Source organism: Sus scrofa, chromosome 4 (assembly GCF_000003025.6).
Source record: "Sus scrofa isolate TJ Tabasco breed Duroc chromosome 4, Sscrofa11.1, whole genome shotgun sequence".
NCBI lineage: Eukaryota > Metazoa > Chordata > Mammalia > Artiodactyla > Suidae > Sus > Sus scrofa.
The window spans coordinates 68,142,011-68,162,044 of NC_010446.5; the positions used below are offsets into that span (position 1 = coordinate 68,142,011).

The 20,034-nt window shown below is 36.1% G+C and overlaps 1 protein-coding gene across 2 annotated transcripts in view; it reads left to right on the forward strand.

Moving 5' to 3' along the window:
• MYBL1 (MYB proto-oncogene like 1) overlaps positions 1-17,503 on the forward strand; it is a 39,436-nt gene extending 21,933 nt beyond the window's left edge. Inside the window, exons 8-16 of one of the 2 annotated variants that reach the window (XM_021089286.1) lie at positions 93-197; positions 6,214-6,444; positions 8,322-8,690; positions 11,047-11,189; positions 11,573-11,687; positions 12,439-12,555; positions 12,644-12,748; positions 13,473-13,652; positions 14,851-17,503. In XM_021089286.1, coding sequence (XP_020944945.1) covers positions 93-197; positions 6,214-6,444; positions 8,322-8,690; positions 11,047-11,189; positions 11,573-11,687; positions 12,439-12,555; positions 12,644-12,748; positions 13,473-13,652; positions 14,851-14,979 — 1,494 coding nt within the window. In that variant the 3' untranslated portion in view covers positions 14,980-17,503. The remainder of the gene's footprint in view (positions 1-92; positions 198-6,213; positions 6,445-8,321; positions 8,691-11,046; positions 11,190-11,572; positions 11,688-12,438; positions 12,556-12,643; positions 12,749-13,472; positions 13,653-14,850) is intronic. The other variant, XM_021089287.1, reaches the window with a different exon arrangement.

Below are 20,034 nucleotides of genomic sequence, written 5' to 3' on the forward strand. Positions count from 1 at the left end.
CAAAGAAGAAAATAAAAATTGTAACAGTCATCATCGTAATAATAAAGCAATTTTGTAAGTAGCCTGTTTTTTCTCTTTTATTTCTTGTTTAGCAACCCTTTATTGATGAAGATCCTGATAAGGAAAAAAAAATAAAGGAACTTGAATTGCTTCTTATGTCAGCTGAGAATGAAGTTAGAAGAAAGCGAGTTCCATCAGTAAGAAATAAGCTCAAGTGTTTAGATTTTGTTGTTAGCATCTTTTATATGCTTTATATGCTTTTATATTTTTCATTGGCACTCATTTTTGTATGCCAACAAGTAGATATCATATTCAGTGTGACTTTGGGTTTTAATAGGGACTAAAAATAGTTTTTCTAATTTGCAGCTTTGAGATTGCCTGTTTTTGTTGTTGTTGTTGTTTTGGCTGTACCGGAGGTATGTGGATCTAATCTGTACTGCAGTTGTGATCTGTTCCACAGCTGTGGCAGTGCAGGATCCTTAACAGCTATGCCACAGGGGAACTTCAGAGGTTGCCTGTTTTTGATATGCATCTCTTTTGAACATATTTTACAGTGTTCTGAATTAAGATGCTTCTTGAGTCATAAATATCAAGCAAATTTAAGGTATAGTTTTCAATATGTACATATGTGAAAATGTGTGGTTTAGAGTAGGCTTTGGTTTTATTTTAGTTATTCTATGTAATAATGGCCTTAATAGAAAAAAAAAGTTTAAAAAACAAGGAATTGAATAGATGTGTAGAGAGTTACATGCTTCAAAATTATTGTTATTGGAGTTCCCTTCGTGGCGCAGTGGAAAAGAATCTGACTAGAATCCATGAGGATTCAGGTTCGGTCCCTGGCCTCGCTCAGTGGGTAGGGGATCCAGCATTGCCAGGAGCTGTGGTGTAGGTTGCAGATGCAGCTCCAATTCGACCCCTAGCCTGGGAATTTCTACATGCCACGGGTGCAGCCCTAAAAAGCAAAAAAAAAAAAAAAAAAAAAAAAAAAAAATATATATATATATATATATATATATATGTATTTTATTCGCTTTGAAAATTTTTTCCTATTTACTATATTTAGAATATAAATTCAATAAATTGGAAAAAGTAATATTAAAAATATAGGAAAATGAAGCATTTAGATTTTATGCTCTCTAAATTGGTCTCTCTAAAGAAATCTTTTTTTTTATTTTTCTTTTTCTCTTTTTTTGGTCTTTTTAGGGCTGCACCCATACATATGGAAGTTTCCAGGCTAGAGGTCAAATCGGAGCTGCAGCTGCCAGGTACCATGATCCAAGCTGTGTCTGCAACATACACCACAGCTCAAGGCAACGCTGGGTCCTTAACCCACTGAGCAAGGTGAGGAATCGAACCCGCATCCTCATGCATACTAGTTGGGTTCCCTACCACTGAGCCACAATGGGAACTCCCAAGAAATTTTTCTATGGATATAGAGTTTTGGTTACCAGATACGAAAACTGTTGTCTGAGATTCGTTTGATGAGAACAACTAGGAGTATTAAATCAGGGTAAATGGTAATGATTCTAGCTAAGTTAAACAGGCTGTTCTAGATGGATTAAGAGGAAAAAAGTTTATATTTAAATGAAAGTTTAAACAGTTTAATATCCTGAGACTTTTTACATTTAGGAAAATGTTTTTCTTTGGGGCTGAATGAGGGGACAGTATATTTAGAGTGACTGGGAACTAATACAGAATTACTAAATAGAATAACCTTTGATCTTGAAATAGTATTATGAGGCAACTGGTGATGTCTTTATACCACTTCAGAGAGTATTAATAAAAATTATATTTTTTAGTTGTAGTAGATATGCAGTAGATACAACATGGGAAAATTAACTTTTGTTTCGAAACTGCAAAAACCATGGGCAAACGGGAGATCTGAAATGCCCTTATTTTAAGTTAATTTCAATTTTATTAAGAAGCTGCAAGTAAACAGTCCTGGTAGAGAGTCCACATTTGTAGATAATATATCTGTGTCTAAGTATATTTGTAAATTTGTTGGTAATAGTCTATCATTTTTAATTTAACAGTAAAATGTAATTAGCTAAAAAGAATCACCATTTTGCATTAAAAGGGAGAAAGTTATTAATTTTTTGTAGAACTTTCTGTCTAAAATTCCACTCTTATGGAGTTCCTATCATGGCTCAGGGGTTAACAAACCTGACTAGCATCCATGAGGACACAGGTTCTATCTCTGGCCTCACTCAGTGGGTTAAGGATCCAGCATTGCCCTGAGTTGTGGTGTAGGTCACAGATGCAGCTCGGATCTGGTGTCACATAGGCCAGTGGCTACAGCTGCGATTTGACCTCTATCCTGAGAACCTCCATATGCCACGGGTGCAGCCCTAAAAAGACCAAAAAAAAAAAAAAAAAAAAAAAAAATCCACTCTTATAAAGATCTGGTTAAATAAAGAGGTTAGAGATTCCAGAAGGAAATTGCCACACCTAGTGTAATAGACTCCATACGCATATAACAAGTAGTATTCTAAACAATTACATGATAATAATATTGCCATTTTACCACATTCGTTATGTTCCACTATTGTAGATGCGTTATATTAACTCTGCAAAGTAGGTGGTTTGTTGCTAGGGATGAAGAATCAAGGGGGTATGATTGCAAATCCATGGTTTTGCCCATGGGCCTAGTAACCTCTCTGCAAATTTTTTTCCTGCCTGCAAACTGAGTTGAAATGCATATGGTTTGGAAGTTATTTCCAGAAAGTGATTATAAACTCTGGGGAAGGTGGCTATACTAGTGAAATAAAATTGCTTTACTTTCTTTATATGTAAGAGATTTTAGAACAGGTAAAACTTGTTTATTTGCAACAATGTTGAAAACATGCCTTTCTACCTTACTTAACTTGAAAATTAACATTTTTGCTATTGTGAATATCTAGCACATTCTAGTGACTTTTATTTATTTATTTTTATTAAAGTATAGTTGATTTACAGTGTTGTGCCAATTTCTGCTGTACAGCAAAGTGATTCAGTCATACATATATATATACATCCCCTTTCTTGTATTATTTTCCATCATGGTCTATCCCAAGAGACTGGATATAGTTCCCTGTGCTACACAACAAATGATTTTTTGTTTTAAAAGTAATGGGTACCATTTATTGAGCGCCTCCTATGGACTGAGCAATGTGCTGTCTAAGATATGGTAGCTACTAGCTACATTTCATTTGAAATTAAAAAATTCAGCTCAGCCCTTGCAGTAGCCACATTTTTGTTGCTCGTGTGGCTAGTGGTACCTGTATTGAGCAGCTTCAGGTGCAGAATATTTTTGCTTCAGAAAGTTGTGTTACATCCTCTTTTTGTGTTGTTTTTTCTAAGTTTTTTGATATACAATTAACTTGTAGCACCATATAAGTTTAAAGTGTAGAGCATAATGATTTTACTTACATATATTGTGAAGTGATTACCACAATAAGTTTAGTGAACATCCATTATCTCATATAGGTACCAAAAAAAGAACAAGAAAAGAAGGAAAAAAAGTTTTTTTCCTTATGATGAGAATTACTACTCTTGACAGTTTTTAAAAATTCTTTAAATTATGGTCGATTTAGGTAGTTCCTGTTGTGGTGCAACGAAACGAATCTGACTATGAACCATGAGGTTGCGGGTTCCACCCCTGGCCTTGCTCAGTGGGTTAAGAATCTGGCATTGCTGTGGTGTAAGTTGCAAACGAGGCTTGGATCTGGCATTGCTGTGGCGCTGGCATAGGCCGACGGCTATACTTTCAATTAGACCCCTAGCCTGGGAATCTCCATATGCCACAGGTTCTGCCCTAAAAAGACCAAAAAAAAAAAAATAATAATAATAATTATAGTTGATTTACAATGTTCTGTCAATTTCCGATGTACTGCAAAATGACCCAGTGATATATATATATATATACACATATATATATTATATATTATCCATCATGTTCCATTGCAAGTGACTGATATAGTTCCCTGTGCTATACAGCAAACAGTTTTCAAATTATGTATTTTATTTCTTATTCATGGCTCTTCAGGGTCTCTTTTTTTTTTAATGATTTTTATTTTTTCCATTATAGTTGGATTACTGTGTTCTGTCAATTTTCTACTGTACAGCAAAGTAACCCAGTCACACATACATATATACATTCTTTTTCTCATATTATCCTCCATCATGTTCCATCATAAATGACTATAGTTCCCAGTGCTATACAGCAGGACCTCGTTGCTTATCCATTCCAAATGCAATAGTTTGCATTTATTTAACCCCAGATTCCCAATCAATCCCACTCCCTCCCGCTCTCCCTTAGCAACCACAAGTCTGTTCTCCAAGTCCATGAGTTTCTTCTCTGTGGAAAGGTTCATTTGTGCCATATATTAGATTCTAGATATAAATGATATCATAATCTATTTGTCTTTCTCTTTCTTACTTCACTTAGTATGAGAGTCTCTAGTTCCATCCACATTGCTGCAAATGGCATTACTTTATTTTTACAGCTGAGTAGTATTCCATTGTGTGTATATACCACATCTTCTTAATCCATTCATCTGTCAGTAAACATTTAGGTTGTTTCCATGTCTTGGCTATTGTGAATAGTGCTGCAATGAATATGTGGGTGCATGTGTCTATTTCAAGGAAAGTTTTGTCTGGGTATATGTTCAAGAGGGGGATTACTGGGTCATATGGTAGTTCTATGTTTAGTTTTCTGAGGTACCTCCATACTGTTTTCCATAGTGGTTGTACCAGTTTACATTCCCCACTGACAGTGCAGGAGGATTCCGATTCCTTTTTCTCCACACCCTCTCCAGCATTCGTTATTTGTGGACTTTTTAATGAAGGCCATTCTGACTGGTGTGAGGTGGTACCTCACGGTAGTTTTGATTTGCATTTCTCTAATAATCAGTGATGTTGAGCATTTTTTCATGTGCTTGTTGGCCACGTGTATATCTTTTTTGGAGAAATGTCAATTCAGGTCTTTTGCCCATTTTTCAGTTGGGTTGTTAGCTTTTTTGCTTGTGAGTTGTATAAGTTGTTTGTGTATTTTAGAGATTATTAGGTCCTTGTCAGTTGCATCATTTGAAACTGTTTTCTCCCATTCTGTAAGTTGTCTTTTTTTTTTTTTTTTTTTTATGGTTTCCTTTGCTTTGCAAAAAAGGTCTCTCTTGTTTTTCCATTAGGAGGCACTAGGAAACTAGGCTCAAAAGATAATTGCCCAGTGTACACCTCTAGAGAGATGAGGAAAAACAACACAATCCCTGAATCCAAAGGATTTACTCTGCAGTGGGGACACAAATAAGAAACAGGATCTCATGTGATAAAATAAGACACAATTTTATGGGAGCTCATTGGAGATTAAGATCTAGGTAGTTGGGAAGATTCCTGGAAGAAGTCTTATTTGAGCTCAGTCTTGAAAGACAGGCAATGAAGTAGGTGAATGGGACATTATTATAAATGGAACAGGTAAAAGTTTATAATCAGATGGAGTCCTTTCCAACATTTGAACTGTACCAGGATTTCCCTGGTCAGTAGGTTGAGCAGTCTAGATAAAGGGAGCAGCAGTATGTGCAAAGGCACTTTAGGGTAAAATGCCAACTCACCAGGGAACTTCAGGTACTACAGTTGGGTATTCAGTATTCCTTGGGAGGAGGGCTTGTGAGTGAGAGTGTTGGGAGATGAAGTTTGAAAGGTAGAGAAAGACCAGATTGTAGGAGTCTGGACCTTATGTTGTAGTTTTATCTCACCATGACTTCATAGAGTGAAAAAAAGTTTAAGAGGGAGTTCCCATTGTGGCGCAGCAGAAATGAATCTGACTAGTATCAATGCAGACACGGGTTTGATCCCTGGCCTCGCTCATTGTGTGAAGGATCCGGTGTTGCTGTGAGCTGTGATGTAGGTTGCAGATGAGGCTTGACTCCCACATTGCTGTGGCTGTGGTGTAGGCTAGCAGCTACAGTTCTGATTGGACCCCTAGCCTGGGAACTTCCACATGCCACAGGTGCAGGCTTAAAAAGCAAAAAAAAAAAAAAAAAAAAGAAAGAAAGAAATATAGTCAAAGTGAGGTTTAATGAAAAAAATTATATGACTCTTGAAGAGAGCTAGTATATTTGCTACTATATTTTTAGCTGAAATGTGAAGTATGTTGTTCTAGAAAGAAACTCTTAAAATCCTAATTTTTGCTTAGGTTGGCAATGACAAATAATGTTCAAATTTCTTTTGTACTTTTAGCAACCTGGAGGCTTTTCTAGCTGGTCTGGTAGTTTCCTCATGGACGATACGTCTCATACTCTAAATAGTCTCGAGGAGCACACGAGTGAGTTTTATAGTATGGATGAAAATCAGACCGTGTCTGCCCAGCAGAACTCACCCACAAAGTTCCTGGCCGTAGAGGCAAATGCTGTGCTGTCCTCTCTACAGACCATCCCAGAATTTGCAGAGACTCTAGAACTTATTGAATCTGTAAGTTTGAAATGGTGAGGTTATCAAAAGCTCAATTTTAGTTATGTGGTTTCATCTTCAAAAACTCAGTTTAATGGACACTGACTAGTTTTATGTTACACATTATCATGTCTGCCATGCTTAATTTCATTCTGATATTATGCAGTGTCTTCTGGAAAAAAATGTATATATATTTATGTATTTATTAGACAAGTTGTACAAGTGTTTTAAGGTTAGAAACTAGAGAAAAATGTGAAGAAGAAAATTAAAATCCCCTGTAAACCTAGAGTTAATAATTTGAGGTATTTCCTTTCAGGCTGTCTTCTATATATATATAACACACATATATGCATATATTTTTAAACCCAAATGTACACTAATGTATTATGTTTGTGATTTTTTTCCCCACATTATAGCATGAACATGTCTCTTTTTTCTTAACTCATTTCATTTTTATTTATTTATTTATTTGGCTGCTCCAGTGGCACAAAAAAGTTCTGGGGCCAGGGACTGAACCTGTGCACCATAGCAGCAACCCAAACCACAGCAGAGAAAATCCTGGATCCTTAATCCACTGCACCACCAAGGAACTCCCTTAACTTGTTTTTTTTTTTTTTTTTTTTTTGCCATTTCTAGGGCCGCTCCCACGGCATATGGAGGTTCCCAGGCTAGGGGTTGAATTGGAGCTGTAGCCGCTAGCCTACGCTAGAGCCACAGCAGTGCGGGATCTGAGCCATGTCTGTGACCTACACCACAGCGCACGGCAATGCCGGAACCTTAACCCACTGAGCAAGGCCAGGGATTGAACCCACAACCTCATGGTTCCTAGTCGGATTCGTTAATCACTGAGCCACGACGGGAACTCCATCCCTTGTTTTAAAACTTGATTTTTCATGTCTTCATGGTATTTTGTCGCATGAATGTAACAAAATTTATTTACCCAACACACTAATATTATTGGACATTTGTGTGGTGTCGTTTTTCAGTATGACAAATTAAAGAATGTATTATTTTTCTTTTTTTGTCTTTTCAGGGCCACACCTGAGGAATATGGAGGTTCCCAGGCTAGGGGTCCAGTTGGAGCTACAGCTGCTGGCAAAACAGCCATACCACAGCCATGGCAAAACAGGATCCGAGCCGCATCTGTGACCTTTACAACAGCTCACAGCAACACTGGGTCCTTAACCCACTGAGCTAGGCCAGGGATCGAACCCATGTCCTCATGGATACTACTGAGCCACGACAGGAACTCCAAGAATGTATTATTTAAAACTTTGTGCAAAATCATTATTACGTCCTTAAGTTAAATTGAATTTTTGGATTATAGTGTGTGACCACTTTGAACATGTTCCATATGTATTGCTAAGTCATTATGTAGGTGTAGAATAGAATGTAAAGTTTTTGGATGTTGGAACAGAATGTGAAGTTTTTTTGGTTTTTGTGTTTGTTTTTTGATTTTCACTGTGCCTGTGGCATGCGGAAGTTCCTAGGCTAGGGATCGAACCCATGCCACAGCTGTAACAGGAGTGACCACCGTGATAATGCCTGATCCTTAACCCACTGAGCCACCAGGAACTCCTAAAGTTTATGATGAATTGTACTCTTGTATAATAATTTAAAGTAATTTTTTTCTTTTATTTAAAATACTTTGGCAGTAAGCCTCAGCCACTGAATTGGATGAAATATTATTTTGGGCTGTTCCAAATTGGACTTGTAGTAAAACCATAATCTGTCCTCTCAAATGGCCTTGCTTAAAAAAAGATGAGCCAAGGAAAGCCTACTTCTGCTGATAAAAATGAGTAGTTAATTAAATCTGGAAATCATGATCCTATGTTCAAGATTAGATTTAACTAAGTTATAGCGTTAATAACTTTAGTTAAGAATTTAATTTATTGCAGGATCCTGTAGCATGGAGTGATGTTACAAGCTTTGATCTTTCTGATGCTGCTGCTTCTCCTGTCAAGTCTACTCCAGTTAAACTAATGCGAATTCAGCACAATGAGGGAGCCATGGAATGTCAATTTAATGTCAGTCTTGTACTGGAAGGGAAAAAAAACAGTTGTAATGGTGCAGAGAGTGAGGCTGGTCCTTTAACATCCCCAAGTGTGGCCAAGTTTAGCACTCCACCAACTATCCTCAGAAAGAAGAGAAGAATGCGAGTGGGCCAGTCCCCAGGTGGTGAACTTTGCGATGGCTCGTCCAGTGATGGCGGTAATACAGCACTAAAACACACACCAGTGAAAACACTACCATTTTCTCCTTCACAGGTAGTAGTGTTGTTTTTGTTTATGATTCTAAATGTTGATGGGCTCGATTAGATATTTAACATCTATACTAGTAGTTCATTGCTTTGATAACAGATAAAATGAATAATGTGTTTAAATGTATACATAAGAGTGTTGAGCTGTGATAAATCAGAAAACTGTCTCAAAGTGTAGTGGTTGCATTTTGGTATCTTAACAATGTTTAGAGCTAAAAGGGATGTTTTATGTATGTAGTTTCACATCTTTATAGGACTCATCAGGAAACAGGCCCAGAAAGGTAAAATCTTATGGCAAAGCTGAGCCAGTTTCCTGACTGTTGAGCAGATATTAGGTGTATATCCTTAGACAGCTGTTCCCTGTAAGAATTTCATGTCTCTTGAAAGAAGATCATCTGGGTTTGTCAGAAGCTACCTGCTTTCTCCCATAGTTTTTTTTTGTGTTTTTTTTTTTTTTTTTTCTTTTTAAGGTCGTCGTACCTGCAGCATATGGAAGTTCCTGGGCTAGGGGTTGAATTGGAGCTGCAGCTCAGGCCTATATCACAGGGACAGCAATGCCAGATCTGAATCTGTGACCTACACCACAGCTTACAACAATGCAGGATCCTTAACCCACTCAGTAAGGTCAGGGATCGAACCTGCATCCTAATGGACACTGTGTTGAGTTCTTAACCTGCTGAGCCACAGTGGGAACTCCCTCTCCTGTAGTTTTATCCCCGAGCAGCAGATGTTTATAATGAGACAAACTATATCTTTTATACTATGTTTCAGGCTATGTGCCGAACAATTTTCTAATAGTATCTCAGTTAATCCTGTTTCAAAAAACCTTAGGAGGTAGGTAGAATGAAATTCAGAAGTTAAGAAATTTGTCCAAGGTCAGTTAGTAAGAAAGAGATGAAGCTGATATTTGCTGAAAGTGTCTTGACAGGGGTTAAAAATTTTTATGGGAGAAGAAGAAAAAGTAATGGTGAGATAAACTTGGAGGATGGTGGGGTATTATTGGAGGTATATTTTGTTTTTTTTTTTTCTTTGCTTTGCTTTTTAGGGCTGCACCCTCAGCATATGGAGGTTCCCAGGCTAGGGGTCTAATCAGAGCTGTTGCCACCAGCCTACACCACAGCCACAGCAACGCAGAATCAGAGCCACGTCTGCAACCTACATCATAGCTCTCGGCAATGCTGGATCCTTAACCCACTGAGCGAGGTCAGGGATTGAACCCGCAACCTCATGGTTACTAGTCAGATTCGCTTCCACTGCGCCACCCCAGGAACTCCTATTGGAGGTATATTTTGATGCTGGTAAGATGAGGATCTGGCAGTCAGTACACTGTGTTCTCTGAAGACTGCACCCCTTGTGCTTCAGAAAGTGCCATTTACATGGGCTGTAATGTAAGTAGTGTGTCCTCTAGCTTCACCCTCAGATCTACAAAGTATTCTGAGGAAGGTGAACCGGGCTTGAGCACACTAGCAATTTTCTATTTTTGAAGTTTTGCACACCTGTAATTTTTGTTGAAAAGTAAATTCTAAGGTGGAAAATGGCAGAGAAGGTGAGGCATGATTATAAGGACTTTATATCCCATAGCAAAGAGTTTGGATTTTATCCTATGATTTATGGGCATCACTGCAGTGTTTTAAGAGGGTTTGATTGCTAATCTTAGGATTAAGTATATTGCAGTATTAGGAGCCAAAAGTGGTAAAGCTAGAATCCACTCTAGCCTTAAAGCACTTTCCACTTTTTCCTACCCCTGCTTCTAATCTGTTGGCTACAACAATAAATATTTCACAGTTGTATGTAAGTTAAGATCCAGTGGATAAATTGTATCATTTGGAAAATGGACTCCGTGATGCCAGTTTTAGTTCCTCAAAGGTTCTGAGCTGTGTTCTAAATAGGCAGACAACTGTATTTCTTATTAGTAGATTATTATATTGTGAGTTCTAAATATTCTCATAGAAAGGAACACTTAAGATCATTTATTAACAAAATAGTAAAACATGTTTTTTTCAGTTACACTGTTGTACATAACTTACAGCTGTTTATGGTTTCTGTAGATTCCTATTTGGTAAGATACAATGTGTGGAAAATTTCTTGTCCTGTTTTGTAACTTGTGAATATCTGTTGAATGGCTTTTTCTTGAATGCCTACTACGTGTTAAAACTTTTCTAAGAGTTGGGGAGGCAGTGGTGAACAAAACAAATATTTGTGCTTTCATGGAGCTTAATTTCTATAGGGTAGAATGTAAATGTGGTATTGTTGATCCTTTCCTAAAAGGAATGGAGAAGTAATTTGGAAATATTATCAGTTTAATATTTTTGTAGGGTTCTGACAATTTTAGAAATTGTCTTTAAACTCTTTTCCCTTTTTAGTTTTTCAACACATGTCCTGGAAATGAACAAATTAATATAGAAAATCCTTCATTCACATCAACTCCTATTTGTGGGCAGAAAGTTCTCATTACAATGCCTCTTCATAAAGAAACAACCCCCAAAGATCAAAAGGAAAATGTAGGGTAAGTAGATATTAAATAGTCGTGTTAGAGAAAATGGGAAGCATAATTTCAAGAAATACAATTTCTTGTCCATATGAGACTTAGAATTTTTAACATATCATAACCTTAAATTTTATCCCCAGGAGACCAAAACCCAGCTAAATGTAGTGTAAAACTTTGACCACTTTTTTAGTACTTTTTTTCCTACATTAGTCTTTTTTCTATTTTAGGATGATTGATTGGAATAAGTATTAGTTTAGGCAGGCATACTTTAAAATAGTCTTGGAATGTTTATATAAAGATTGTGTATATGCAAGAAAAATTTGGTGTATGCCTTTTTGCCTTCCTTAACTCATCTGAAATCAAATTTTAATGATAACACAAATATCTGAATGATTGCATAGGTTTAGAACACCTACTATTAGAAGATCTATATTGGGAACCACACCAAGAACTCCTACTCCTTTTAAGAATGCACTTGCTGCTCAGGAGAAAAAATATGGACCTCTTAAAATTGTGGTAAGTATGCTCCTTTTATTTATTAGAATTTTCCTATATTTAATAAAATATACATTTTGATTTTTATCTTTAGTTCTTAGTGTTTTTAAAAAGATGTTCACTGAACTGGATTTAGAAAATTTTATCTCTTGATTTCTGAGTTTTAATTTGTGTCAGTCTTTTCCTTGCAAATAAACCTTTGCTTGTTTTGAATTCCTACTTAACCTGTTGTGTGATATACACACTTCTTGAACCCTGTGTCCCAGCTCTGAACTTAAGGCTAGGTGTGCAGAGATGTATACACAAAAAGATGTAATCACTGCTCTTATGTAGATCATGCATTTAGTGGTAAGAGAAATGTGTCAGCTGGTAATTACACACTATATAATAATAGAATAAGGAGAGCTAGTGTAGTCCCAATTTGTTCTATATGTCCTACTTTTATATAAAAATACTTGGGGAAAGAGTCTCTTTTCTGTGTAATTCTGAGGCTCCTGATTGAAGCAGGAGATATAGTAGTTTCCCCAAAGGAAGATTTTTGTTTAGTGCCCTAAATGTGAAGAAATTACCATACTTCATTCAGTGCTTCCAATGAGCAATATTATTTTTGCCATAGAATGAATTAGTTAATATATTCAGTTTATGTATCTATAGGGACTGGGAGAAAATTATGGCAAGAATGAAAAAGTATAAAAGATGGGTTTCTATATATGGGGAGAAAAAGGAATTGCTATAAAAGACTTTTTTTAAAACCCTTTTAAAAATACTTTAGTCACAGCCACTTGCCTTCTTGGAAGAAGATATTCGGGAAGTTTTAAAAGAAGAAACTGGAACAGACATATTCCTCAAAGAGGAAGATGAACCTGCTTATAAAAGCTGCAAACAAGAGGTAATCTTTTAGTAGTATTGTTAATGAAAGCCTTATCCTGTTCAAGTGACCTTGCCATAATGTTCCTTCTGTAAATTATTCATTCTAGCATACTGCTTCTGTAAAGAAAGTGAGAAAGTCACTAGTCTTAGATAATTGGGAAAAAGAAGAACCAGGTACTCAACTATTAACTGAAGACATTTCAGACGTTCAGGTTTGTAAGGAATTTTTCTTTTATTAAGACAGTTGCTTTAAGTACTGGTGCTTCTTCTGTTTTACTCATTGTGTGGTTAGTTCATTAGAGATTCATAGAAGGTTCCTTTTAGTATTAATTATTCTGCCTAATTCAGAGAGAAACTGCTAACTGTAGAGAATATTTTATTTACGTCCTTGCTTTTTATATTTGTTTTGTTTTGAGAGGAGTTAGCTCTCTTATGAATGATGTCAAAAAATGGTAGTTCTTTTTTTTTTGGTCTTTTCGGGGTTGCATCCGTGGTATATGGAAGTTCCCAGGCTAGGGATCGAATTGGAGCCGTAGCCGACGGCCTACACCACGGCTCACAGCAACATGGGATCTGAGCTGCGTCTGCAACCTACACCACAGCTAACAGTAACATCATATCCTTAACCCATTGAGTGGGGTCAAGGATCAAACCTGAGTCCTCACGGATGTTAGTTGGGTTCGTTAACTGCTGAGCCATGATGGGAACTACCAAAAAAATGGTAGCTCTTAAAGCTTTAAATTTTGCTATTTATCTTTGGTTCATTTCTGAAATATTTAATTTTACTACATTACTAGAAATTTCATCGGAGCCAAAAGCTTTCTTGGAGGGAGATGAACAGGGCTTCCACTACCACTTACTCATTAGTCCTTCTATTTGTTTCCTTTTTTTTTTGAATTAGTTATTTTATTTTCCTCTTTCTTTTTTCTCTCTTAGTCAGAAAATATATTTACAACATCTTTATTAATGATACCATTATTGGAAATACATGACAATAGGTGCAACTTGACTCCTGAAAAACAAGATACAAATTCAACCAACAAAACATATACACTTAACAAAAAGAAACCAAACCTTAACATTCCCAAAGTTGTCACATTGGAAAAGAATCTTCAGGTATGAATTTATAAGTTTCTTTTCAGTGATTTTTGTTGTTGTTTATTCAGTTTTCACTTTGGACATACTGATCACAAATTATACTTTTTCTTTTAAATTCAAAATTGACTATAACAATAACTAGACACTCACCATTGTTTTGTCGCTCAAACTAGATTTGCGTTTTTGAGAGACTCCCCCCTCATCAGGGCACATATAAACTAAACAATTGGAATTGTAGCCAGAGGCTCTCCTGGTGACTTCTTAAGCACTACTTCATTTTTAAACTAAAGATGTCTAAATCTACTTCTGGCACCTCTTCTCCTATAATAAAGAATTATAACCCTAATTGCTACATTTAAAGGGTAAGTGGTTGGAAGCAAGCAGTTTCAACTTGATTTTGTTGGTATAATGGTTTCCAGTGAATTTTCTGGCTCAAAGTTGTAGAACAAAATCCTTTCTTCCGATGCTATGCAGCCATTATGTAGCTGCAGATGAAGGCTAGAGAAATTTTTACTATGTTATCTTAAGAATTCAACCCAGAGAATTTGAGAGGTCATTGAGGAGGAAATTTTCTTCTTTACACCACAATGACTACAGATCCAGCGTTCCTGACATTCAAGAATTCCTTGAAAACATCTCTGGCAGTCATATGTGGCCCCTCCTCTCCTTGTGCTGCTCCTCTTCAGAGCCGTGTCACACATTCTCTTAATCAATTTAAAATCTGATTTCCCAGTGGTTATTAAACTTTTCAGGAAAGTTTATTACATACGTCATCCTATAATGCAGTAACCTTTACTCTTTAATAAGGTGTGTTATATATTTCCTAATTTGCAATATATAAAACATTCTTGGCTCATTTTTTGACATTGCGTCCTCTCTTTAAATTTTTTGCAGAACTTTGAAGCACTTAAGATTGGCGTTTCTTTCCATGTTAAGACTGATTTGATTTGAGGGGGAGTTGTGGGAACAAAACTTTTAAAATGCCTCCACAGGCCTATATAGATAGCTAAAAAATTGACTTAAGAATTGATTTTAATTATTTTAGTACATATTTTTGAAACATTATTATTTTAAAACCATTATCAGAAACATTTTTACAATAATTACTTATCAAATATCCAGTCAATTAATTGATTTTTAATAAAGTCTACTTGTGAAAGTAGAACGGCTAGTCATTTTAGTAATTTTCACATCACTATTAATATTTCCTTCCTAGTCAAATTGTGAATGGGAAACAGTGGTTTATGGGAAGACGGAAGACCAACTTATCATGACCGAACAAGCACGAAGATATTTGAGTACTTATACAGCGACCAGCAGCACTTCGAGAGCTCTCATACTGTGACTGTTATTAAAACTGATGAAATGCCCCACTCCCTTATTAGATTCTATACTAAATTAGGTTGCAATGAAATCTTTTGATGATTGTTTTTAAAGTTTTAATATTGCCCTAAAACGGTTTGCATCCTTTTTCATATTAGGCAGTCAGAAAGCTAGGCACTTAAGTAAGGGGTAGTAGGCAGTTTCAGAGTTTATTTTTAAAGAGATGAGATTTTTTTAAAAATTATTTTTAAAGAACAAGATGGGAAAGTCATATTAGAATGTTCATGGATATTCTAAGAGTAAATTCTCACATATTTTCTTCAGAAGATATATGTTGCTACTCTCTTGATGCTGCAGTTTTGTCATGGATAGGTTTTATGTGTATGTATGTTTTCTGAAATTAGTCTATGGGAAGCACACAGGGTTTTATGAAGTACTTTTGCCTATGTGCTGATTTACTTAGGCTACCATTTACAAAGAAACACAGTGGAAAGGAATTTTTTAAAATGATAGAAAGTTGCACTACTAATTTTTGGTATTTTTCAAAAAAGCAGTAAAATTAACTACAGTGTTAAATGTATTTATTTGAGCACAGTACTAAAAACAAAAGGCATTGCAAAAAGGTTTCTTCCTCACTAGTAAAGAGTCAGTATTTTCTTCATAAATCTCAGAAGAGCTGAGAGTTTTGTTGAATGTATTGTACAGTATGTAGGAACAGGAAAACTTTGTAAATTGGAAAGAAGTCTGTTTTTATAATTTATTTTCATTTTTAAAGCTTAAATGTAGATATTTATACCTATACAGGGTGTCTAGAAGCCAGTGTTGTTTCCTGTTATTACAGCTAACATAGTAAAGAACAATTTTGACTTTTAAGTATGAAACAATAGTAAGTTATAGTTAAAGAATACAATATCTATACTGTATGTCACATCTACCTAAATATTGCACTATGTCCTTTAAATCATGTTGGTTATAAAATAGTTCTAAAAATGTACTAAATAATTTAATATTTTCTTTTTAAATTATATGGGGGGGTCGTATAAATTAATCTGGTGATTTGTATATGTGTTTAAAATTTTTGCATTTTGTTTAAAAAAATAATATGGTACTTTGGTCCCTAAAAACAGTCTGCACTTAGAAGTTTATTATATTTACTCAATGTTTCAGAAGTAGAGAACATTATCTTTTATTTATAAAAATATTGTCCTTTTATAAATGTTTTATGTTTCTCTACAGGTTACAACAGTTGCTTCAGTTGCCTGTTTTAGGTGTTTGCACTTATTTTATTTCTTCTTGAAAGAATGTCTTTATTTGCTTTTGTGTAGAGATTTTATGTAATTTTTTTTTTGAGATATATAATGGTGTGCTGTCAACTGAAACACTGACAGGTAAATAGAATTGTACACTGTAGTTTTAATTATTTGTAATTGACACACTCTCTCCCTCTCCGCTCCTGAAGTATGCTGCTATAGAAAATAGCAGAATCGGCTTGCTGCTATGAGAGAAGGAAAGAGCGACCACCACTTGCACTGTGTGAAGAGATAAAAAGCCAAATGATGGCAAGGTCTCAAGTTAACTTAATGGAATCAACCATTACCAGGCAAATTGTTGCAAATACCAAAACACTATGCCTTAAAACGAAAACAGCTTAAGATTCTCTGATGTTTTTGTTAATAGAAATGGAAATACTAAGTATTTTAATGCCTAGCTCTTGAACAGTAGACCTAAAGGGGTTTTAAGCTATTCACATCTCCTTGCTCATTTTTGCATGTTACATGTAGTGAGAAGTGAAGAAAATGTGTGGTACTAAGATTATGCCTTGTTGATAACGAATAGATGAACCAATTTGAATCTTCTTAGCATGTTTGTTAAGTATGTTGATTGCTTCCTAATTAGTGAACTTCTCACAAACATTTCACTTTGTAAAACCAATGATTGTAGCAAAATCATACTGGATCATTTCACTTTCAGTTACCTTGAACTAATAATACATAATGGTTCCTTTTTTTTTTTTTTCCTAATGTAGCCCTTAACTGGTTTGGATGTACATAGTTTCCAATCACCAAAGTATAATATAAGTATAATATCTTGGAAGAGCTATATTTTTTTTTTAAAGTGTAATTTTTTTCTTGAGCATTAAATTATCCCCATTGTAATATACTACAGATAAGCTTGGGCTCATTGGACATAGTACCTGTTTGGGTTGGTATTGGTTGAATCCTCCAGTTAACTGCTTTGTTGCTTTTGGCAAGAAGATTTTTAATCTTAAATATGTCAGGCATTAAGTCACCTTTTATTTGAAATTCATTTGAATTTCTTTCAGTATGTTATAAAAATGCCAGGCATACACGTGGCAGCCATACTTGCATGGAAACTGACTACACATATCTAATACTGCATTTTGTTGTAAGTTTTTCGCATTAATACAGCAATTACCCTGACTAAATTGAGTTTTTTGATGTATGAAAAAACTTTCCATTGTAAGAGAATCTTGCATACAGTGTTGACTGTTAACATCCAAAATAAAGCATCTGTGTACAAGCTGACTTGGCATTGCTCATTTCACTTTGGTTTTGTATTTTATGGTATTAATTGAACCCTTAAGGACTTAACCCAACATTCCTTTTTTTTTTTTTTTTTTTTTTTGGTCTTTTTTTTTGTTGTTGTTGCTATTTCTTGGGCCGCTCCCGCGGCATATGGAGGTTCCCAGGCTAGGGGTTGAATCGGAGCTGTAGCCACCGGCCTACGCCAGAGCCACAGCAACACGGGATCCGAGCCGCGTCTGCAACCTACACCACAGCTCACGGCAACGCCGGATCGTTAACCCACTGAGCAAGGGCAGGGATCGAACCCGCAACCTCATGGTTCCTAGTCGGATTCGTTAACCACTGCGCCACGACAGGAACTCCCAACATTCTGTTCTTAGACCTTTTTTCTGTTTTAGAACTCCCTTTGCAGGTGATTTTATCTGTTAACACAGGTTGACCTCTTAGAAATGGAAGTACTTGAAATATCAGTATTTCCATTTCTTGAGCCTCATTCAGGGCCTGTTTTCAGCTGCCTTTAGGTATTTCCATATGACTCTGTTGTCAGCATCCTAAATCCAGTGTGTCCCCTTCTCCCAGCTTGGACCTGCCCCTCCTTTGTTCTCTCTCTTGCCAATGTTGTTTTCCTTTCCATTTCCCGCTGAGAAATCTCAGATCTCTCCCTTGCCCTGCGCATTGAAATCTGCTATAAATTCTCAGCCCACATAAAGACACAGCTCAAATTCCATTCCTTCTCTTACCTGGGTTATTGCACTAATCACTCTGATCTCTTTTCTATAGAAATATCAAGAAATTGTGCTGTGACATCAGGGTATCATCTGGGCAAGGCCAACTGGTCACCCAGTTAGGTCTGTGCAGTATTACGTCCCCTCAGTGAATTTGTTCCCATCCAGATTTTACCTTTAGCCTTCTAGGCTTAAAAATCTGATGGATTAACCCAGCAGAATGAGTTTACCTCTTACTAGAATGCCTCTATCACTTGTATGAGACCCATGAAACCACAATACTAATTTAGTAATCTACAGTATGAAATACAATTGCTGAGAGGAAATGTAGCTCCTTATATGTGAGTATCGAGAAGCATGAAAAGCACACAGATTTGATCACATCTCTCCTGTTCAAAGACCTTCCATATTTGTTGCCTAAATAATAATAATTCTCCTTCAATCCTAACCTGGACCTGGTGACTTGGATTTTTCAGGAACAAATGTGCCTGCTTCTGTCTCCATGCCTGTGGTTTTAATGCTCTGTCTGCGCAGCTGCTTTTCTTTGTCTTCCTACCTATTAGAATCTTACCCATCCTTCAAGGCACAGGGCTGTGAATCATTTCCTGATTATCCAGGTGCCTACATAAAACTTTCCCACTAGACTTTATGTTTTGAAAAGTAGGAATTGCTGCTTATATCTCCTGCATCTAGCATGGTGCTTAGAAAATATTAGTGTCAAATTGAAAGAATGTTAAAAAATCAGTCATGACTCTGTCAGGGAGTATCAACCATACTTGTTTTACACAACAGATTATGAATAGCTTTGGTTTTTTAGCTCTCTGCATGAAGCCAGTTTTGCTTTATAGTCAATAAGCTATTATTTTGTTAAAATCTTTTAGCTCATTTTATAATCATGTGATTTCCTGCTTGATTTATCCAGTTATAGAGTGGTAGGCTTGCCAGCCAATCAGACTTTTAATTGTAACATAAAACAGATGGAAGGTTTTGAAGAGGTACTTCCTACTCTGACTCTGTGAGAAGTGAAAATTTATTTTTAATTATGTAGTGGAGGGTAAAACAAAACATGCGAAATCCCATCAGAACATTACACTTTTCTATGGCCATTTAAAAAAAATAGATATGGGCAAGAGTATGTTTAAAATATGGGTAGAGACCATGAAAAAGTACACCAGGAAAAAAATTATTCACAGCCTATGTGTTAGGAGGAATGTTTTTGAAAACTTTTTTGTATCTTTGGCATCAGTACATCAAAAGCTGTTGAGTTTGAGCAAACTCAGTATTAAAAGTAGTGTGCAATATACTGCCCTTATTTTTGAAGGTCTCAGATCTGATGTGTTTATTCAAGTTCCAAGTACACAATGTGCTAGGTTTGAGTGGATTTTTCTGGCCAGTACAGGGCAAGAAGGAAGGAGATTGACTCTACTCTGGTTTTTACTACTGTAATCTTGCCAACCATAGCTCAAAAGATTGGATTGGATTCTGACATAACTTCCTAAGCCCGATAGAGTTAGCCCTTATTTATTTGTTCAACTAGCAACCAGTACTTGAGTGCTTACAGTACCTGGCACGAGGTACTGACGATACTATGGTAAAGAGGACTTGATCCTTCCCTTAAGAAAGCTGATATTCTAGAAGGGGAGATGAACAAGATGAAGTGTAACAGAAATGGCATTTCTTTTCCTTTGGCCAAAAGTGAGGTACATCAAGTAGCCAAGTTTCATTTGAGGATAAGGGGCTGGTTAGTCACTGCCCAGATGTGGTTTTTCCCTCCTTGCTATGGAGGAAAAATGAGAATTGATGGCC